The sequence below is a fragment of the Pelmatolapia mariae genome, linkage group LG16_19, assembly GCF_036321145.2.
Source record: "Pelmatolapia mariae isolate MD_Pm_ZW linkage group LG16_19, Pm_UMD_F_2, whole genome shotgun sequence".
Lineage (NCBI taxonomy): Eukaryota > Metazoa > Chordata > Actinopteri > Cichliformes > Cichlidae > Pelmatolapia > Pelmatolapia mariae.
In genome coordinates this window covers 30,959,800-30,983,106 of record NC_086241.1, presented here as the reverse complement: position 1 = coordinate 30,983,106, position 23,307 = coordinate 30,959,800, and the positions used below count along the sequence as shown (strand labels likewise).

The 23,307-nt window shown below is 41.4% G+C and overlaps 2 protein-coding genes across 17 annotated transcripts in view; one reads left to right on the top strand and one right to left on the bottom strand.

Annotated features, from left to right (window-relative positions):
* caska (calcium/calmodulin-dependent serine protein kinase a) overlaps positions 1-9,155 on the top strand; it is a 170,229-nt gene extending 161,074 nt beyond the window's left edge. For 7 of the 16 annotated variants that reach the window (XM_063499149.1, XM_063499144.1, XM_063499140.1 and 4 more), the window contains 6 exons: positions 3,130-3,210; positions 3,291-3,371; positions 3,467-3,669; positions 3,750-3,833; positions 6,661-6,687; positions 8,037-9,155. In XM_063499149.1, the coding sequence (XP_063355219.1) occupies positions 3,130-3,210; positions 3,291-3,371; positions 3,467-3,669; positions 3,750-3,833; positions 6,661-6,687; positions 8,037-8,213 (653 nt within the window). In that variant the 3' untranslated portion in view covers positions 8,214-9,155. The remainder of the gene's footprint in view (positions 1-3,129; positions 3,211-3,290; positions 3,372-3,466; positions 3,670-3,749; positions 3,834-6,660; positions 6,688-8,036) is intronic. The other 9 variants (XM_063499153.1, XM_063499151.1, XM_063499147.1 and 6 more) reach the window with 3 other exon arrangements.
* Positions 9,156-14,780: 5,625 nt separating this feature from the next.
* nyx (nyctalopin) lies at positions 14,781-22,994 on the bottom strand. Its single transcript, XM_063498988.1, has 5 exons — positions 22,704-22,994; positions 22,449-22,513; positions 17,853-18,139; positions 17,049-17,353; positions 14,781-16,548 (listed from the first exon to the last, which is right to left on the bottom strand). The coding sequence occupies exons 2-5, from the start codon at positions 22,468-22,470 to the stop codon at positions 15,720-15,722; spliced, it is 1,443 nt and encodes a 480-aa protein (XP_063355058.1). The 5' UTR covers positions 22,471-22,513; positions 22,704-22,994; the 3' UTR covers positions 14,781-15,719.
* Between the last annotated feature and the right edge of the window lie 313 nt (positions 22,995-23,307).

Here is a 23,307-nt window from a genome sequence, read left to right as displayed (position 1 = left end):
GATGGTTGAGCGAGAATTAACCTGACGCTGTATCCCCAATCAAACAGTCAGGCCAACGTTTCACAGGCAGAGCAACAGGTGCACAAAACATTAGCTTTACTGCCAACATCCAAAAACGCACTGAAATGCGGAGAAGCGTCTGTAACTGTCTCTTATAAATTCATATATCCTGAAATAATGAGCAACTCCTGAATTCCTGGAACTAGTAGCAATCACGTTATCATCAGTAACACATTTTTAAACATCTAGATATGGTAATCACTGCAGGTCCTGGAAAACACCGGATTACACAATTCTGTGTGACTGCTTTATTATTATTTTATATAAATCGTCATCAATCATCATTTATAGCTGGAAAACAGGGTGACAGATTCCTGGGAAGTACCCACTGCTACCCCTCGGACAGCTGGATGCAGATGCAGGATGCCTCCATAGTTGGATGCAGCCGGGCTCTGCTGCGCTGCTTGTGGTTGTTGGTGACCATCACCACCAACCACCCCCAACCCACATGTCACCAGTTAGTGTGAATAAACTCTCTAACAGCAACAACAACAGTATTCTGTCTGCATCCATCTCTGCTGTCAGCACTGTGTGCTGCTGCACAGCTGCCCAGCTGTTGTATCTTGCTGTTTTGCGTTCTGTAATTCTGCTGTTGTAACCAAACCATGTTATGACCCCTGCTGTTCATCTCTCTCGCTTTCTCCTACTGAACGGCCTCTCTGCATGTAAGTAACAACCAGTGACAGCAACCAACTCCTCCTCTTTTCTCTCGCTCTCTTCTTCTTCTTCTCTGATTAACTGTGTAGATTAGATCAGCTGTCACTGCCAGCGTTTCACTTTTGTTTCTGTTGCTCTTGACAAAAACAACAGAAGGCTGAGGCAAAACTGAAACCGTGTAGCTTACTCTGTGTGTTTTTAGACACTGCGTGCTGTGATGGTGACCCTAACCTGTCTTCTCATTCATGTTTGGTGTAGTGTGTTCATCTACGAGTCCACTAATGTAACCAGTCTTTGAATAACCTTTTCAGTCCAATATAATGTCGCTGTCACAGTCACCATCAGTCTGTCAGTCTTCGTCATCAGTCTGAGCAGCAGCTGCTGACTTGTGAGTGTTATATTTCGCTTGTCAGCAGGCTGAGATGTTGGCTGCACAGAGGCTCATGTTTCAGAGGCAGAGAGCACATAGCATTAGTGAGCTTTAACACGCGATACGCTCTGCAGCCCAGACATTCTGCAATTTCCTCTATTTAGTCTATTTGGAAGTCTTTTGACTCCTACCTGCACTTAACTTCAAATATTCTTCTATTGCAAGAATACAACCCAGAGAAATTACATGTTTGGTTCTGCAAGTGAAGGCTGTATATAAGAGATGGACGTAGCTTCCAGGTCTGAAAAGTAAAGCCAAAGCTGAAGTGCCATAATCTTTCTTAATGACCTGCAGGGGGCGACTCCTCCAAAGTCTATGTGAAAACAACAAAGTCTCAGTTTCAAGTAATCAAGTAAAATTCATTAATTAGAAACTGTCATTTTGAAAAGTGCCAAGTGCTTTGAAACTAATTAAAGATTGCTCATTAAAAGAAAAGCAGATTCAAAGCAACATTAAAAGACAAACCACAGTGATTAGAGACAGAAAGCTAGTCTGTAAGGTGAGATGTGGCACAGACTGAGCTGACCTCACAATGAGTGGGGGGTAATTCTGGAGTTAAAATAGTGACGCACAGTTCCCCTTAGGCCATGAGAGTGTTTCCTGCCATGCACTGTTATCATGAAGTTCTTGAACCGAATTCTGAAGCCAGTGCAAATCGTTCAGAATGGGTATAATGCGTCCTCCTCATTTACTGCATGTCAAATGTGTAGCTGCCACATTCACACCCATTTGCGGTCAATTAGATGCAGCCTCATTTAAACATGAGAATAAAAAGTTACATTGATGATTCCCAGTTAAAATCAAAAAGTACACAACAGAAGGATCACAAACACTCAGCTGGCTTTATTACAAGACCTTACAAGCAATCAATGACATCACCATGGCTTTGTCTATCCTTTATATACCACAATGAGTGAGAGAGACTTTTTGACTGAAAGAAATATTTCTTACTGTGTCAGTCAAGTTTTACTTTATGCAGCCAGTCATGAATAGTCTTTAAAGTCCAGCTTAGATTCACTGTAACAAAAATCCTCACTTCAAACCATCTTATGTCATTTCTAGGGTTGTTGGTTCGGTAACATTTTATGGAATCCCACACCAGCATCAAATTCATTTAATGAACCTCTTCGAATCTCAATAAAGGGCATCTATGCATCTATTAATCTTATATATGCATACATGTGTTATATATGGTAATAACTGGCAAATGTACAAGCACGCGTAATGAGAAGAAAGCTCAGGCTTCAGACAGGCTTTAATCTGCATGATGTCACCGAGCGTGGATAATATATTAGGCACGCAGCCCCACCCACTTACTGTTCAAACCTCCTGTGTGCGAAGGGCAGCCAATCAGAAGGAAGATGTTTTAAAGGGAGCTGAAACTGATGTTTCAGACAGATGATGAACTGACGACTGAACTGCAGCAAAGTATGAGACAAAGATTTTTAACTCTAAATGTAAAGCTAGTTGGGGTAGAGACAAAAAATATTGATCTGAAAGTAAGCATAACAGGTGTCCTTTAAACCTCCACCAACAGCGAGTAAAAAGTAGAACTGAAAGCTCCGGTTCAGGTTGAACAGGTTTTTTGAAATATCCCAGTTTTCCTGTGTAACTGCTGACTGAATGAGCAGCAGAATAAATGAGAAGCTGGCCTGCATTTAAAAAACCATCATGGAGAGATCAAAGGTTCTTTTAGAGATTCATTTGCATTTCAGCTTAACAATTATTATTCGAGCTGGGCAGTGGATCTGTCTCTGAACCCAACTCTAGTTATTCCCACCCACTGTTTCCTCATCAGGCCTTTTTTCACTGAGATTTTTAATCTGCTTTGGTTTCTCTTCACCTCGTAGTTAGCGGATGTGTTAGATATTCTCTAGCCTCCTTGCTTCCCTTACACTCTAGTTTTCTAGCTGTTTTTATCCCACACAGCTCTCTGCACATCCTCCTAATCTGCATCTGTCTCTGGCGTCTCTCGTCTCCAGTGTTTGACCAACTAGACCTTGTCACATATGAGGAGGTTGTGAAGCTTCCTGCTTTCAAGAGGAAAACACTAGTTTTGTTAGGTGAGTAACACCAAGTGCAGCAGCAGGACACTAGAACATCTGCTGTGGCCTAAATGACTGTCTGTGTTTGTCTTTGTCAGGTGCTCATGGAGTGGGCAGGAGACATATTAAGAACACACTTATAACCAAACACCCTGACAGATTCGCCTACCCCATCCCACGTAAGACGCACAATCGACAGTCTTTACGAACGCTGCTGTGCAAGTAGGGAGGTGTAATTCTCTCACTTCCTGTGTCTGATCCTGTGTTCTCACAGACACAACCAGACCTCCAAAGAAGGATGAGGAGAACGGCAAGAACTACTACTTCGTTTCCCATGACCAGATGATGCAGGACATCAGCAACAATGAGTACCTGGAGTATGGCAGCCACGAGGATGCCATGTACGGGACGCGCCTGGAAACCATTCGCAAGATCCACCAGCAGGGGCTCATCGCCATACTGGACGTTGAACCTCAGGTGCGTGCTTATGTGAGGGCACCAAGTCTTCATGCATGGAGTATGTAAGGACACTGAACTCTAACATGTGTTTTCATCAGGCCTTAAAGGTCCTGCGGACGGCCGAATTTGCCCCGTACGTCGTGTTCATCGCTGCACCAACCATCACACCAGGCATTAATGAGGTAGGAAAACGACAGACGCACTCAGCATAAGGCTGGTGATGTTCTCCATCTCTCCTGATGTTCATTAAACAACCAAACCTGACTCTACTGTATTTTTACTGTCTTTAAAGTTGATCTGTTATGCTCATTTCAAACTGCATATTTTTACTTTTAGACTTGCTTAATTTATATTTCCAAATAATCATTATACATCTCTTATATTTTTATACTGTTGAAAAAAATTAAAGGAACACTTTGTAATGGGAATCTCAGTATCGGGGAGGGGGGGATCATGTCTATACTGATGTGGACTGGCTAATGTGTCCATAACTTAAGGATGCCAAATGGAGGGCTGAAAGTCAAGGTGAAAAAATAATCCGGCAGGTTAATTCATTTAGCTGAATTTCATTGCACCAACTCTAAATGGTACTGAGTGGTTTGCCACACATGTTTGTATGCATGTCTGATGACGCTGCACATGCTTCTAATGAGTGATGGATGGTGTCCTGGGGGCTTTCCTCCCAGACCTGGACCAGGGCATCACGGAGCTCCTGGTCTGGATGGATATGGCCCAAAAAGTCTGAGTTACAACCTGGTAGCTTCAGATGGACCAAAACATTATGTCCCAGAGATTATATTGGATTTAGGTCAGGCAAGTGTGGGGGCCAGTCAATGGCATCAGTACCTTCATCCTCCAGGAACTACCTGCATCATCTTGTTGCATTAGGCTGGGCATCATCGCCGTAGGGCCTTAGGAAGTCTGTTTCTGATTGTTTAGCCGGAGACATTCACACCATTGTCCTGCTAAGGGTTATGTTGTAGCTCTGGAAGTGCTCATTAGGGCTGGGTATCGTCACGGATTTCTAGAATCGATTCGTTTCTGATTCACAAGGTCCCGAATCGATTCGATCCACGATTCGATTCAATTCGATTTGAATCTGGGAAATTTTGACAGTCAGAAATATTATAATTCAGATCAGTACATTTACATATTTTTGTATCTATAAAAAGGAAGCTGACATACGCAAGACTTTATCAAAGGTGTAAGCGTCACAGCAGATGCCTTTGTGTCAAAGTAGCTGAAGATAAAACACAGAAAAACATGAAGGTGGTTTTCCTGGCCTGGGATTTTATAAAAATATTCTGCAGTACATCAAAAATGAAAGAAAACCATTAATCAACATATGAACGTTACAGCGGTTTTATTAGAGACACAGCTAAGCGTTTTGCATTTTGCATAATTTTAAAAAAGTTTACATTTGTTCAGTATTGAACGGCAGAAATTAGGTTTTCTTTTTGGAAGTATGTAAAACGAAAAAAAAAAAAAAATAGCGGCCGACAGCGCTGTAAACAACGGTAGACTTGTGCGTAACAAGCAAGCGAATAATGCAGAAAACAGATTTTTAGACGGGAAACTGTTCTTGAAGTACAGAGAGAGAGAGAGAGAGAGATGTGCATGACATGTGATTTTTATCGTGGTGGAAGCAAAACAGCAAAAGTAAGAGGGAATTCATGATGATGTTTATGTGAAGAGTAGTTTGGATCTTCTTTTGCTGCTGGTTCGGTCAATATTGTTTGGAGAGAGATAAAACTAACAGCTTTAGAATCAGCGCAAAAAGGGCGTGAACACAAAGCGCGGACCCGCCGACAGATCAGAATCAGCGAGCTGTCGGCTTTCAGCCCCGACTGTGTCCGTGCCGTCGGGTGAGAAAGGCGACATCTCACTGATTCTGATCCGCGGGTCCGCGCTGTGTGTTTACGTCTTTGTGCAGAATCAGTGTACCTGCTCTCATTTACTGTCTTAGCTGTTTGGTGGTTGTTGAAATTTTGTGAGGTTTCACCAGAGATTCTGGCGTTTCGGGCAAAATAAATTTATATTAAAAAATCGATTCAGGATTTTAATGAATCGATTTCACGTTATCCAAGCCAGAATCGATTTTAATCGATAAATCGATTATAAAAACCCACCCCTAGTTCTCATCCTGTTCCTCCCTGTACAGAGGAGCAGATAGTGGTCCTGCTGATGGCCCTGTCCAGCTCTCCTGGAGTATGCCTGTCTCCTTGAATCTCCTCCATGGTCTTGAGACCGTGCTGGGAGATGCAGCAAGCCTTCTGTCACTGACACATATTGATGTGCCATCCTGGAGGATTTGGACTACCTGTGTAATGTCTGTAGGGTCCAGGTATCACCTCATGCTACCAGTAGTAGCACCGACCCTAGCCAAATGGAAAAATGGTAAAAGAACAGTCAGAAAAGGTGTCCTCCACCTGTACAACCATTCCTGTTTTGGGATTGTCTCATTCTTGCCCCTATACTGTATCTGTTGTTAAGACCAAGCAGCTGAAACTGATAACAACCCCCCCTAGTTAACTCACCAGGTCAATATCCAACAAGTTTGACTGACCTGATGCTGCACTCTGATTAAAAAGTGTTCCTGTAATTTTTTGACGTGTGTGTGTGTGTGTGTGTGTGTGTGTTTTAAAGGAAATTCATAATAAGTCACCTTTTAAAATTGTGTGCCACTGATTTCACCCAACTGTGAGACATGTTACTGTGTATGTCTGAGCTGTGTGTAATACCTGAATTATTCTTCGGGAAATCTACATCTTCCTTTAACATAACCGGAAAACGCTCTCAACCCTACATCCTGACCTTCCATGTAACCTGGCTTAAAAGGGTTCCCGGTTATGTTGTAAGTTAGGACTTAGATTTCCTGCTGAAGGCTGAATCAGGCTTCAGGTTTGAGTTCCGCAGGTCGCATGCTGCTCCTCACTCGTCTCTGCACTCGTCTTTTTGTTTGTTTGTTTTGCACGCTGCATGTGTTTGTTTGCATGGCACTCCGCTCAGATGCCCAGGTGGTGTCGAACACTGCCAGTAAGTAAGACCCGACAGAGCAGATGCTTTAGTGTTAGTGTGTGTGTGTGTGTGTGTGTGTGTGTATTCCATGATTCTAGTGATAAGTTCTGCCAACTGTGTTTTACTGTTTTCTTCCTCCTCTGCTGGCTGTAGGCCAACACGCTGTGTGACACAACACAGCCATCTTGCAGGTTGAGTGTGCATCACTGTGGGTCTAACACGGTGAAACGCGTACAGTTCAGTGTGGAGCTTGTTCAGTGCTGTAGCAGACACAGGGTTGGGCTTTAAAGCTGGCAGACAGTCTGGTCTGCTGTGCTAACTTCCTGTTCCATATTTTAGTCAGCCTTTCAAGCCAGAAAACCATCTATGGCCAATTCATTAGGTTCTCTGAGTTTAATCTAACAGAGTATATAAAACCTTGTTTCAGGAGGGATGCAATGTTTTGACCAAATCCGGAGTTACTGTAGTCTGTTCCTGTCACTACATTGCATTATCCAGTGAATTGGTTCTGTTACTTAGCCTTTACTCTACTCTGATCTAAGACAAATAAAACATAATGGAGAAATGGAATCCCACTCCTCCAAAGAATAATCCTTACTGCTGTGTGTTTATGGTGGTGATGGAGCCAGCTGTCTAAGATCTCCAATAAGTGTTCGATTCATTTTTGATGAGGTAACTATGAAGGTCATAGCATATGACTGGCATTTTTTTAAAAAGTACTCAGCGAGTAGTCTCATCTCAATTAACATTTCAGTATATTGAAATTGTGGAACAAAAGCTCAGGTTTTAACTTCCTGTTGTGAAACTTTGAGTAGGTGTAAAATTGATTGACTTGCATTTTTTTTTTTAACTTTTTGTTTCTCAGCCCTGAAAACTTCATATTTATTTGTCCTGTACTAAGCTGTTGAGAGAAGAAAGTAACCTCCCCAATGTACAATGTACTGTAACTTTGGAAATGTTCTGAGTATGAAGGTAAAAATCTACTAAATATACTCGTGAATTTACTGCTCCTGTCCCTAACTGAGCCTCAGCATTTTCCAATTAATGTGCTCTAAAAAGGTCTTAACGTGGCAGTGTATCGTGAGCCTCCAGTGGAGGCTTTTTTGTTGTTGTATTTTTTTGTATTAGTTGTCTCTCTGATCCTCTCACTGATATCTTTAAATTGATAAAATTATGGAAACTGAAAATGAGATGGTTAGTTTTAGGTATAAGAACCTAAAAATGTGGAAAATCCTGTGATAGACTTTACATCCCACAGTGTGTAGGGGCCCTAAGGATTTCTTCTTCTTTTTTTTTTTTTCTTTTTTTTTGGTCCTGTCTTGCTTTCACCTTTTTTGTCATTTTCACTCCTCCTGCTCCTCCTTCAGGACGAGTCACTCCAGCGGCTGCAGAAAGAGTCGGAGATCCTGCAGAAGACCTACGCACACTACTTCGACCAGACCATCATCAACAACGAAATCGACGAGACCATCAGGCACCTGGAGGAGGCCATTGACCTGGTGTGCACCACCAGTCAGTGGGTCCCTGTGTCCTGGGTGTACTGACCCGTAACATCTCATCCGCCTTCGCGCTCTCTCCCCCTCCCTCTTCCACTTCCCGCCAGCAACACCTCGGCCGTCTTGCCCTCTTCATAACTACAACACCGACACAGAAGACACTAATAACAGAAGCCGACAGGGCAGCCCTCTCTACACTGCACTCGATCGGAACCGACTCAGCGTACTGTGAAAGCGTAACAGCATTCAAGCGTCGGACTCTTGCCCTCGCAGATGACCTAGTCTCATAGTGTTGTATAAAAACAGAGTAAAAGTAAATATTGTCATGTCTGTACTAGCTAGGAGGCAACATTTTTGTAGATGTTTGTTTTAAAGAGACAGTACTTGTCCCGTCCTCTCATGTTGGTGCACCTGCAGTAACCCTCCCATCACGGCTGTTGGAAAAAGACACTGTCTATCAGCAGATGCAGTAAAAGCACACACTGCAATGTCTTTCATCTGTAGATGTTTTTTTGTTTTTTTTCCCCTCTCCAGCTGTTAGTGCAGTCACACGCACCTTTGGACTACCGGGTACTGTCTCTTCTAAATAAATCCATAAATGTTTTTAGAGATTTGAATGAGGTTATCATGCATGTGGACATTTGCAAGCTTCCATGCTGTCAGTCAGTGTTCCCCGTGTCCCTCTGTAAACCCTCCAAGAATTAAAAGAAGACAAAATATATATATTACCAGAAAGAAATTTAAAAAAAAAGAAAACATTCCAGCTGTTTGGAAAAGTGAACTCAACCAAAAGGAAAACAAAAATGTTAAAAATAAACCAAGAGTGACTGAGCCAGATGTTGACTTGACACCTATGCACATCCCTTGCATTTCAGGTGATGTTTCTAAATTTCTAGAATTATCGACCATGTAAGTGAGATGTGTTTGTATTTTTAAAAAAAAAAATAACAGGAAAAAAAAGGAAGAAATCTAATAAAAGTTTTGATTTTTTTTCTCTTTTTGATTTATCGTACACCTGGTTCAACATTTGCCATTTCCAAACTGTGATGTCCAAGAGTGTAAGTGTTTCAATCCAGTTTAAAAAGCAGCGATAGATGAGATCTGTCTTGAAACTGTAACCGTGTGCAAAGCAAGTGCAAGTGCACGCTTTACTTTGTGCAGAGCTGACGGCTTCACAGAGGATGAGGAGGCCGTGCGTGCCGCTGAATAACCACATACAGTATATGAATATGACTGCCCCTCGGGTGTAAATGACTCCACAATGATGCAGGTTCTTCGGTATGATCAGTTTTTTTTAAAAATATATTTCCTTTTATGTGTTGGAAAATTAAACTTGAAGTGTCTCTTCATTTCATTCTTTTTGCAGCGTCACAGGAAAAGCATCTCTTCTAAAATCCAGCAAAGACCTGCTCAGGGTGGTGCTGGTCACGCTGTGCGTGTATCATTTAGTATTAAGAGCCACAAAAATGCACTAATGTGTGACAAGTTCACTCAGAGATGGAGAAAGATATAAGGAAGGGGTGAAAATTTTTTTTTAATAGATAGGGACTTCTCACAAAGCTGGAAACTCAAAGGTCACATGTAATGAAAAAATGGATACATTCAAATTTAAGTAATAATAATCTTCAGTTTCAGTTGCCAGCTTTATGCTGGGTTAGAGGTTGGAAGATAGCCATGATAACTCGTCTAGTGTCTGCTCATATATTGGGGAATGTGGCTCTTTTCCAAAAAGCAGTAAACCTCGGAGCACTCACAGCACCAGCAGCCTGTCCACAAAGAAAGCAGATCTTGTAGAGTTCACAATACAAATGACTTTTTCTGAATGGGTCATTCTAAGCTGATATTTGGAGGCCCATGAACTTTATATTACTTTTTTTTTTTTTTTTTTAAGTATTTTCCCCGTTCCTTAGTTTTTAAATGATTTTTCCATTGTTTGTTTGGGGGTTTTTTTCACACGCTTCAGATCAAATACATTTTAAAAGATAACCCCAGATAAATACAATATGCAATTTTTGATTGATGAATTCATCTATTGAAGGAAAAAACCTATTCATACCTGCATTTTTCATTGAGCCAGGCTAGTTGCAAACTCATGTTTGTATAGATGTTTATGGGAAATCTCAGACCAGTGTCTACGTCTAACTTGGCTAATATTTACATTTACTGAACTTTTACTTTAGTCACCTCCAAACTCGCTGACGTAAAAAGTCCAAAATGTAGGTAGTATCTTAACCTCCTAAGACCTGAACTCTCTCATGGCATGCATTTCCCTTTGCTATTTGGGCTGTTAATTAAGAAGTTTTTGCATCCAAACTTATGTTTCAGTGTGAAAAAAAAAAAAATCAGTCAACATCAAGGTCCTGATGTCCCTGAACAAGAAAGGGCCTTCCCTTTCTTGTTCAGGGACAACTGAGACTCTGGCTTCATCCAGTTCTCACCACAGGACACAAGCAGGGAGAATTTTGTGGTTTGATTCTGGAGCTAAAGCTGTGTCATGACCGCTTTCATACATATTTCAGGATGTCAGTTTGAACTCTTGTTAACAGAGTTGAGAACAGAGAAATCGTTTCAGAGAGCCGCCTGCTTCTGAGGTAAAACAGTATTGTTTCATTATTCCCAGATCCCTGTCTGTTTAGTACAAGTGTGTGTTTTTGAGCTACGAGCAGATTTTCAGACTGGGAACATACGTCCATCTTATTTACACAGTAAATAGTCCAAAGGACCACATTAAAGTTGGCTTCCTGTAAGAAATGCTTTGTGCACATCCCTCCAGCCTCAGCACTGCCTGTGAGTAACTGCAGCTCAATCCAAACCAATGAATCCAGGCAGGTGCTTTCTGGGCTGATCACATGTTAGTTTTATTGCAGCATAAAATCAAAAGGTTCATACTACACTTTACTGCAATACTAGATTTTTAATTCACATTTACTACGTTTTGAAGTAGCTCAAAGTGAAGCCAGCTGCAATTATTTACTATGATTTTAGGTAGTTTAGTGCAGTGGTTCCCATCCCAAACACTGAGTATCTAAAGCTCTATGGACAAATCTGCTTTTAGTTTTAAGACTTTTGTCTAATCCTGATTTCGCAGCTACATTTGAACTAAAAATGCTCAAATCTTGCTCAAATCATCTGCCTAATTATAGTGGTCACCTTGTTCTGCCAGAGCCGTTCTCTTCCATCAGAGTCTCAACGTGTGCCTCAGGACGTTGGCAGGAGATCCTTTAGTTCCTGCGGGCTGAGAGGTGTGCATTCGTTGGATCAGCCTGGTTATGGTGAGGTCAGACCGGGAAAACATGTACACATAAAGCAGAGAGGCAGTACCAGCAGCAAGGGCAGATGAGGCAGACCACAGTGGATAAAAAAAAATATAACGGGCATGGATTATTGAGGCCAGATAGGGTCATTACACAAAATCTCCCCAAAAGGAAAGCCACAGCCTGAAGTATCACGTCCATCTATCCAAGTTTCATACTGGCAAACTCAGGAATACCTTGATGGATATGGCCCAAAACTCCTCTTCTTAACTCATTAGATTTTGGTGGTTAAGGCCAGTGTGAAAAGGTTACACATCATTGTAATGTTCTGCAAAACACACTTCTGCCCTTCATTCAGCAGCATTAAGGAATGGAGGAGGAAACAGCAACAGGAAGCTGTGTTGTTTCACACAGCATGCATTCATACTGCACTGCAGAGAGAAAAACGTCTTATCTTTCACATTTCCCAATATATTTTTCATATCATCAAACAACTGGCTAATTTAAATGTTTCAGATGCAAATGACCTTGGTACTCTTCACCTTGTGGCACATATGAAGATGAAGTTAATCATGTATTTATGTGTGTATGTGCATGCATCGTTCCACCAGAAAGAAAAGCCTGACTTTTAGTTAAAGTCATGCATAATAAATGGAGTCCAGCATGTCATACATTCCTGAGGCTTATATACCTCAGGTGAATGTGCATTAAGCTGACCTCTCTGTTGAAACACTGCATTTGGTGATTTCAATCAATGCAAGTGAGCGATTAGAGTCCTCCAGAGCTGAAACCTGTGGTTTGCTGTTGAATAATCCCATAGCATTAACTTCAGGGGGAAAAAAACAAGGAGCAGAGGACAGCTGTGGTTCGTTTTGCTTCTTTTTTTTAATTCATTTTTTATCAGGTATGGATGTTAAATATCTCACAGTGGATGTGTTACCTAAGCAAAAAGAAGAAAAATGATTGATTTTTTAATCTGGCTTCTTCACCTTCTCTGAAAGCCCCACATTGACCACTTGCACAACTTCATTTGACATGAGTGAAAACAGTAATACAGTATTACAGGTCACTTGCTCCCCAAGATGTTAATTTAAAGTGAACAGCCGTGGGAGTGGGGGAAAATGTACAATGACCACGCTCCTCTCACACACTTTTATCACTGAGGTGGAGGCAGAGATCCAGCTTGGATCAACAGTGAAGAACGTACACGTGAAGATTTGTTGAGTCTGACACAGAGAAATAAAATATTAACATTCACTTCATGCAGAAGTTTTGATGTAGCTTTTTTGGCACTTTAATCACCACAGGGCAAGTGTCATCTGATTTTATTAAATGCAAGAAAACTCACATGAAAATATTTTAGATGGATGTATTGCCAGGGGAAAAGTTTCCCATTTAAGGTGATACAACTTTGTGGCAAGTAGTTGCTTATATATTCAGCATTTACAGAATATACTGTTATAACCTTGGTTCTCTGAGTGAGAGGTTGCCTATCTTGATGCAATAGACAATGTAGGGTTACGCTGTAACCTTGGTTCTCTGAGTGAGAGATGGCAAACTTCGTTCACCACTTCAGGCCAACTTTAAGAGTGAGCCATCACAGACATCTCCATAGACCTTCATATTTAAATTACCAGCTGACACAAGTGTAAACAATAGCTATTCATTGGGCTTCACATTTTCTAACTGGAGTCACTGAACTTGATCTTATACCCGTATGTACCATGAGGGATTATTTTAATGTAGTTATATGGCAAATCTCCTGCCTTATTATGTGGTTACTAACAGACCTGTAAGTTTGGCTTTCAGTTTTGATGAGTTGCACTGATTAGCAACTATCTGTGTCTATGAAAAACAAAATGCAACAAAGCTAACTGGCTATAGCTGAAATTAAAAGAAAAACAAATGAAAGTGCTACAACTGAGATTTCAAATCAGGACATTGGAGTGGTGAATTAGAAATGAGGTCTCCATTTGTTGTGTATCATTGCCACCTTTACAAAGTCAGTGTGTTTTTGGGCTCCACCAACTCCTGAGGGAACTAGCTGCTGCTTTAGCTGCTAAATGCTCATTTCGTTGGTAAGCTAGTCTCTAACACTATCTATCAGACTGTTGGTAATGCAATAACAGAGTATATAGTCATTATGTGATAACTCGCTGAGGTCTGAGTCATCATGGGTGACAAACTGTACTTTAAAGAAGGCCAAAACTGGCTTTTTTGTGTCAGTTAGTTTGTGATTGCCATGACTTTGGAGAATATTTTAATAAAAAGAAAATATATATATTCTTTTTTCCTTAGGATTAGATTAAAGCTGAATGCTGTATGGCAACAGAGGGTTAAAACTTTAGACATGACAGTCTAAGTGCATAATTCCCAGATGACTGCTGTTTATCCTTGAGATAATAATACAGTTGATCTAGAAGTATTTACTTAATCCTGTGGTCTGAGACATCATCAGTGACATCTACAACCCTATGTCACTTTTGTTTGTATTAAACTGTTCTTCTAAGTCTTGGTGATCGGAGAATGAGCAAATTAATCATTCTAATTGGCAAACACGTGCCCTTCTCCAAAATACAGGGTTTGGAGAACGTTGGCACCTATGATGACTCAGAGAGCTAAACAAGCATAGCCCTGCCACCATGCATAAATACGACCACAGGTAGTAAAATATTCAAAGCACCAGTAAGTAACAACACTCAGTGCATTATGGTGCAGTAAATGTTGTTAAGATAATTCCAACATGTTATATGTTGAGAGTAAATTTAATCTCTAAATGTACTACTCTATTTGCTATGATTGTTATGTGTGCTGCACTGAACAATCCTGATACTACATCACATATGTTACATGATATTTCCATGAGATATGAAATAATGTTTCTAATCTTCAAAGCAGAAGGATTTTCCCCTTGATCACAGTTTCTGTTGTTTCCAGTTCATTTCCTAGAAAGGTTTAATATGTAATCATAAATTCTTGGAAAGGTGCCTGGAAATTCCACTGAATAGAGATAATGCTATATTAATTAATGCAAGTCTGTCATAGCAGTTATCACATTAGAAATTTGTTCAGATATGAACCTTTGCAGCCCTGCGACAGACTGGCGATCTGTCCAGGGTGTGCCTCTCCTCTCATTCCCATGGCAGCTGGGACAGACTCCTCCTGCTGCCCTGTGACCTGGAATTGGACGAGCAAAAGAAAATGTTGAGAGCGAGAGGGACGAGGTGCGACATCAGCCTCCTCGCTTGTCTTAGTCCCAGCATAATCCCACATTAACGAGCCAAACAGGCCACTGGGCGGATTAAGTGAAACGGGTCAACCCCTCGACTGATGCTGAAAGGAGTCACTGAGCCAGCACATCGAAAGCTTAATTATTTATTTTATTTAGAAAAATAGATTTTGACAGAGCATTGTGTCTAATAACAAAACTGAACTGCACCACAGGCTGTCTGACCAAACTACTCACACTCACCGGGGTAGAAAGAAAGCAGTCGCCTGTGTTATGGTATGTCAGCCACACAAAGCACAATAGTGTAAATGTGTACATATGCATTAAACATGCTTTGACACTGTCCCCCCATCCACAATATATGGCAATGACTCACCACAGTCCCTGTATAGAGAGAGATTATACCCATGCACTAGAGGCAAAGATAAAGTCCGTCTGTGTTACGTTATAGCACACACAAGCAACGACGACACCGAGCCGCGTGCGGTAAGAAGATTAATGCATTTGTGGAAAAGCTGCAGAGCCTACACACAAAAAAAGAGCGGACGTGTGTTTAGGAGATAACTACAGGAGCTCTCATCTCCTTTAACATTGTGAATGAAAATACAAAAACAAAATAGTCGGACTATGTAACGCTATGATCATAATTAAAATGACGACTTATGCAACAAAAAACAAGATGTTAGCTTACACAGTTTGAGTTTCATTGCCACTGCAATTGCACAGATGAATCCTGCCGCTGTACAGATTTGTATATGAACGAGGAGGAGCATGATCACATATGAAGTAGTATATATAAATCTTTAATCTATAACCAGTATGGTAAACCACATCCAGTCCTTCTTACCTGAAAATATTCAGTTTCCCCTGTTTGCATTTTATCAGGAAAACAATCGCAAAATCCTACGACAGCAGGGCAGACTCAGAGCATTAACACACGCAAACATGAATAGCAACCCTTTTATATTCGCATGAATAAATAAAACCATCTCTCATCTCGGGAGCATTTTTTTTTAAAAGCTACCCATGTTCCTCATGTGGGTCACGAAGCAGATCTCATCTCCACTGTTCTCACGTGCAGTACAGAGAGAAAAAAAGATCTGACTGGACAATCAAACCCAAGCTGAGCCACATTACAATGAAGCAAAAAAGAGACTCGCTTGGCCAGGCCCGTTGACCTGTGACCCCTGCAGAGAGCTGCCCATCCTCGCTCTCAATCAGGGTCCCGTTGCGGAGGCTCTCTGTGCCGTTCCCCATCTGATCCCCGAACTCCGGGTGGATCAGTGTGAAAATGAGGCTTTTGAAGCGGTTCTCTGTGGTGGAGGCGATCTCCGAGGAGGCCGTAGTTAGGTTGAGATCGGCGGGGTCCACACATGTGCCGTTCACCTTGGCGAAGACCACCTCACCGAGATCCAGTCCGGCCACAGAGGAAGGTGAAGCGCAGGGGATGTCCCGCACCAGCTTGTAGTTTTCCATCCACTCCTTCAGCCACTCAAGGGAGCAGTCGCACTCCCAGGGGTTTCTGAAGAGGTAAAGCCGGCCCAGGAAGTAGATGGGCTGGAAAACAGGGAAGGGAAGGGTGGTAAGATTGTTGCTGTTCAGGTGGAGCGTGATTAGGCTGGTCAGGTTCTCAAAAGTGCCCTCCTCAATGTATAGCAGCTGGTTCCTGTCTAGGTACAGGACCTCCAGCTCCACCAGGTCACTGAACCAGGTCTTGGACAGATTGGTCAACTGGTTACCCCCGAGGTTGAGCATCTTGAGCCGGCTGAGGCCTTTGAAGGCGAGCTTGGGCAAATCAGACAGCAAGTTGTCATTGAGGTAAAAGTTCTCCAGCCGTGTAAGGTCCTGGAAGGCCTGCTCATGGATCACGTTGATGCGGTTCTCCTGGAGGTTCAGGTACCTGAGAGAGATAAAGATGTTTGAAAGAATGAACTGGTTTACACAATAAGAGAGGATCAGTGGCTGTGTTAGATTTAGACAGCCTTTCTTTGCTACCAATATTCAGTTTGTCATGCTTTTGTTTCAGCACAGAAAATCGCACATGCTATCTTAGGCACTGCAGACTCACACCAGGAACCACACCTGCACAAAATAATTTTCTTCCATGTCATCTGTAAAATCTCTGAAAACAGGATGGGAGTAGTGCATGAACTAAGGATGAATGCACAAACTTTGAACTGCTGAACGCTTAGTTCAAACAGAAGATGAACTGAGCGTGCAATGAGACCCTGCATGAGATAAATAAGCAGTATTTTGAACTGTGACTGTGAAATAAAAATCTGTAGCTGGAAATAAGCATAGCAGGTCTGCTTTAAGAGTTTATGCAAAACCTCAGTCAATAAATGAATGCCTGGTTGTAGCTATGTGAGTTCATGCATGAGCTTGGAGCCTGTGGCTTACTTGAGGCTACCCAGGCCCAGCAGGGAGTTGTAGGCCACCGCCTCTATCTTGTTTCTCTCCAGATAGATGTGAGTCAGGTTTTCCATGCCTCTGATGGCCCCCGGGATCCTCCTGAAGTTGTTTTGGAAGCAGAGCAGCTCCTTCAGTGCCGTTTGCTCTATAAAGATACGATCAGGGATGCTGAACAGGTTACAGTCGGACAAGTCGAGGCGCACCAGCTTCTTCAGCCCTGTGAAAGTTCGTGTGTGAAGGTAGCTGATGTACTCGTTGTGTGCCATTTTCAGCTCCACCAAGTTCGAGAGGCCCTGCATGACAGAAGCTGTTAGACAAGTCTGAAAACTCTAAAAATATAAAAATGAATTTTAACAAATCTAATAAAGATACAGTAGTGCTTGAAAGTGTAGATTTTGTTTTGTATTTCTGCATGTTGATGGGTTTCCTCACATGATCATTTAGGCAGTTTATATATATATATATATATATATATATATATATATATTTTTTTTTTTTTTTTTTTTTTTTTTTTTTGTGGGGAAGATTTATGCAGGATCTTATATAAATTCTCTTCATGTTATGAAACTGGTGAAGATGCTTCCTTATTAGCTTGTATTTTCTCTTTGATTTCCGGTAGTTTTTGTTTAATCTCTGGTCTGTTAAACTCTCCAGGTCAACAAAGTAGTGCTAAAAGGAAAGAAATTTACAGCATTTCCATAGCAGGAGACAAACTGACCTCTGGATAGAAAGCTGTTTGTTACGTGTTTGTTTTTTTGGTTACAAAATCCTTCAGCAGAACATTCAGCAAACCTTAAAGGCTCCTGGGGTAATGAAGGAGATGTTGTTGTGGTCCAGAGAGAGAGACTTGAGGGAGGGCAGTGTACCAAAGGCCCTTTCTGACAAGAACTTGAGCCTGTTTTTGTCCAGGTTGATGGCGGAGGCCTCACACGGAAACTCTTTGGGCAGCTCAGCCAGGCCGGAGCGGTCGCAGAGCACGCTGCAGCTCTTCTCCTGCGTGCAGGTGCAGGATGGTGGGCAGGCTCGAACACAAGCCCATCGTGCCAGCACCGCCTGAGGCAGCAGGCAAAGCACAGAGACTGAAAGGAGGACAGGATGGGTGTTATTTCAGAGTGTGGTGGTACTTTCAGTATTTTTACAGGAATTGAAAAGCTTGGTGAAAGAGTGTTGACTTTTGGAGGCCTAATTCTAACTAAACAAGTGCACTAAGTAAGAAATGTGAGCTAATGCATAATAAATGAGCCACCAAAAAGTCAACTGGTGTTAATATTGTTCTCTATGATGTCATCTTTTGTACTATTAACAATATTTTCTTTTTTTATTAATCAGGTCATCGGTTGATTTGAAATTAAAAGTGACACAAATATTTACATTGTATAAATTTATACCGTGTTGTTTCTTTATTTCATTTGTCTACTCTGTCTTTAACTAAATATTTAGGCTGCAGTGTTTTTCATAACTGTTTTTTTAAATGTAGTCAATGAATTTTAAAAAATCACATTAAAATTTAAATGAAACAAATAAAAAAATAAATAAAGGACAATAAGCTCTACTTGTTGCAATATAATATAGTTTAGAGTTGTGAAAGAAGTTTTAGCAGCAGATTTTCATCACTCTGACTCCGCACTTTTCTTCAGTATGACCCTTTTCAAACTACAGGGCTTTACCACATCCCCTTATATCAAGCCCTATTATTATAATTATTATTATATAATGCTTCAGTTTCTCTATATCAAGACAGAAAACCTTTCACACTCCTGCCCATTTAAAAAAAATCATCAGTTGCACAATGTAACAAAAGGAGTTGGGCTCATAACTTGGAGCAACTTTTTGTAGTTTTGTCATTATACACCATCACAATCAACACATGAATGGTTGCAAACCTTCAACTTTAACTGAAAGGGTTTTACAAAACTTTTCCATGAATTGTTTTGGAATTGCATCCCCTATTTCCAGTCAAAAATTGACTGGAAAATTGCCTAACAAGCAGTTTCGTGGTCAGGTGAGGCCATGAAACTGTATCATGACAAATGAAGCAGACATAATATCTGAAGTTCAAAGTGTTTAATCTTTATTTTATAGCTTTTCGTTGTAATTTTAAATATCAGGCCAAAAGAGATGTTGATAAAAGTTAGGGAGGCCATCATTACCACTGGTGTAGAGTCAACAACCTGTCTCTGAACATGGACAAAACAAAAGAGATGACTGTTGACTTCAGAAGAGCACAGAGAGATCACTGCCCACTTAACATCAATGGATCCTCTGTGGAGGTCATCAAGAGCACCAAATTCCTTGGTTTGGAGAACCTCTTCTGGTCCCTCAACACCAGCTCCGTAACCAAGAAGGCCCAGCAGCGTCTCTACTTCTTGCGGAAACTGAGGAAAGCCCATCTCGCACCATCCATTCTTACCACCTTTTACAGGGGGACTATCGAGAGTGTCCTAAGCAGCTGCATCACTGTCTGGTATGGTAACTGCACTGTATCAAATCGCAATACCCTACAACGGACAGTGAGAGCAGCTGAGAAGATCATTGGAGCCCCTCTTCCCTCCATCACGGACACTTATAGCACCCGCTCCATCCGCAAAGCCACCAGCATTGTGGAGGACCCCACACACCGCTCACACACACTCTTCACCGTGCTGCCTTCTGGAAAGAGGTACCAGAGCATCCGGGCCCTCACTACCAGACTGCAGAACAGTTTCTTCCCCCAAGCCGTCAGACTCCTGAACACTCAGTGACTGGACTGACACACTCACATACGCACACCTTCATACATGTCACTACCAAGCACTTACTTGCAGTATCTCACACTCATACACACACACACCTACAGACACCAAGTTACTTATGCACAATACTCAGCATTTTGCACATTTCCACTGCACTGTCTTGTGTCTGTATCGTTCTGTTCTGTCTAGTGTTGCACTGTCTTATCTTGTTTATTTTTGCAATTTTTTTTGCAAATTGCACTTTACGTAGTCCTGTGTTGCCTGTTATATGTCATATGTAGTAGTACTCTGTACTGTACCACTGTACATGGTTGAAATGACAATAACAGCCACTTGACTTGACATTAGATTAAAAACCAAAACAAACCTTTCAGAGAGACTGTGAAAACTTTAGAAGTGGCCAAATCAATGATCTGATACATTGTTAAAAAAAAGCTCAGCAGCACCAAAAGGCCTGAAACATAACAGAAGACAACCAAAGGGCGTGATGACAGAATTATTTTCATGATTAAGAAAAACAACTTCTAACTGAAAAACATTCTCGAAGAGACAGGAGTCCACTGTCAAAGTTTACAATTAAGAGGCACCTTCATGAAAAGTAAAATAAACAGTTTACGACTAAGTGCAAACCACCGGTTCCACTCACTCAGTTTAGACTTTGCTTTAATGTGTGATTGTCAGCCTAGCTGCTGTGTTTTGGACTATTTAAGAACTACTTTACATGCAGAAGTGCAGGCAAAAAGTCTAAACAACAATCTGAGTAACTGTGTACTAAGTTTTCACAGATGTTTGATTTTTGCTGTGTTTCTTGGATGAAAGAAACAAAATTGGATGAGCTTCGGGATATTAGAGGCATTTCAAAGGCAGATAATCTGATATTGCTTGGAGACCAGTGGAATGACTGACCTTACATGCACTTCACTGTTCATTCATTGAGTCATGCGTTTCTTGGTCATGTGTTCTAAGTACATTTGGAAATTGGAATGTGTAAACACCATGAATGGTACATGAATATGACAGCTATTTCTAGTATAAAATAAATATATGCTGCTTTATCTGACTTGTCATACTGCTCAGCCACAATCCATCCATCCATTCTCTTCTACTTTCCCTTTCTTGGGGGCAACAGCCTAAACCAAGGGTGTCCAACTCCAGGCCTCGAGGGCCAGTGTCCTGCAGGTTTTAGGTGTGTCCTAACCCAGTAGGACATGCCCAGAGCACCTCGTCCAGGAGGCAGCCAGGAGGCATCCTAATTAGATGCGCAAACCACCTGAACTGGCTCCTTTTGATTTGGAGGAGTAACAGCTCTACTTTGAGCCCCTTCCAGATGGCTGTACCTCTCATTCTTTTTGTGAGCCCATTCAACCACCATTCAGAGAAAGTTCATTTCCAACACTTGTATTCATGATCTGAACTGTGAGGGTAGGGACGTAGATCGACAGCTTTGCTTTAATTCTCAGCTCTTTTTTCACCACAACAGATCAGGGCAGTGTCTGCAGTGATCCAATCTGTCCGTCAAGTCCTGGCACTTGTGAACAAGACCCAAGATACTTGAACTCCGCCACTTTGGGTCAGCCACCTGGAATGGCCACCTCACCTTTTTCTACTGAGAACCATGGCCTTGGACATGGAGCTGCTAATTCTCATTCCTGCAGTTTTATACAAAGCTGTGAACCACTCAAGTGCAAGCTAGAGAACAAAATCTGCTGAGGACAACAGAACCACGTCATCCACAAAAAGTAGAGACGAGATCCTGAGGCCACCAAGGTGGAATCAACAAAAAAAAACTTTACAGGTTTTCCTTTTGTTGCTGTTGTTGTTTGTTGACAATGAATTTAATTTTTTTGATCGTTTATTAATTACAGAAATTATTTTTATGCATCCAAAAACTGGTCAGAAATACTGTGACAGATTCAAACAACAGATAGGATTTTTTAAAAAGTGCTTGACTAAGATACAACAAATTTCATTAAAAATATTATAAGAGGCAAAACGACTAACCTTGAACATAAACTTTAATTATCATTGTTGAACAATAACAGTAATACAATTTAAAATACTATTTATCCAATCTGAGAAATTCTGTATATGTGTACCCCACTACAAGCACATTTCATGACGTGTGTTTCATAATATTTCCGATTCAGAGTCCCTTTATTTGTTATTTCTACGTATTACTGTACATGAAAACAATATTGTTCGACTTAAACTTTTCGCAAGTTTTTGATGTCTTCGATTCATCAAATCCTTCAAAGTCTACTATCACCAGTAAATAAAAAGATATAATGAAATAAAAATAAATAAATACATCTTTGATATTAAAAAGATTTTTGCAGCCACAGCAGGACACTGCTACTTAACTAATGACTAGATGTTTGAGTCACGTCGATGTGTGCACCGAAGGCTAAACTGGCTGTTTGAAACGATGATGTGATTAAGAAAGAAGAGCTTATATCAGAGATTAGCTCCACAGCAATAGGTATTGTCTGCGCCTGGGCTTTCACTCTTGGTCTGGTTCACATTAGCTCGAATTCAGCCCTGCCTTGCAGTTTGATCGGTCAGTCTTTGATGGAGCCACAGCAATTCTGAAAGCAGGAGAAGAAACTAAGCCAAATGAGCCCAGAAACAGTGGAAGAGAGAAGAGATTGAGACTGACCAGTGAAAGTGATGACAGTCATTACTGTAGCCGCTCATCTGGGACATGCCAGGATTAACGGAGGTCTGAAATGGCACAAAGAGAGATCTTAATGATGAACAATTATGAGTTATATAAATGCTGCTGGAGATCTTTAGATGATCTAGTGTGGTTGGATAGTTTTATCTGTTAACGACAGGAAACAGTTGGTCTTTACAGCAATGCTAAATTTACAGCAAATCACAGAGGAAATCCAAGAAATTCAAAGCAACATACCTGTAGCTCTTTCCACAAAGTTGCATCCATGTGTACCAAACGTCACTGCCCAAATAGTCATGCAAGTGTCCATCCCATGTCAGTCCACAAAGGGCACCTTCAACAGCATCACTGAGCGAGCTGAGCAGAAGCTTCTGCCCGCCACGGTTCTCCAACAAAAAATGTATGCAGCTGCGTTTTTTTACCCTTCATCCACCCCACTTCACCAAATGCGCGTGCGTGTGCCTGTCTGTGTTTATGATGGAAAACACACATCAAAAAGCCATCTCTTAATGGCAGTCAAATCCCCTGGGTAGAGTGGAGTGATGGAGAGCGGATGGCAGGATTACAGAAGTAAAGTGAACCTCTGTCATATCAAACTGCAGAGACAGAGCAGTGAATGTTGGATGTCAAACTTATGAAAATAATGCAGATGCTGAAATGGAACAGGGATTTATCGAGTCGTCAATGCTGGGTCGGAGAGAAGCGATTGAGAGCAGTTAGTTAAATAAGGCTGCCTGTGCCATACAAGCTTCATGGATCAGCATCTTTCCACATATCTGAGGCCCTTAAATGACCCTAAAACCTCATTCTCACAACATGACACAGAAATTATACAACAGGC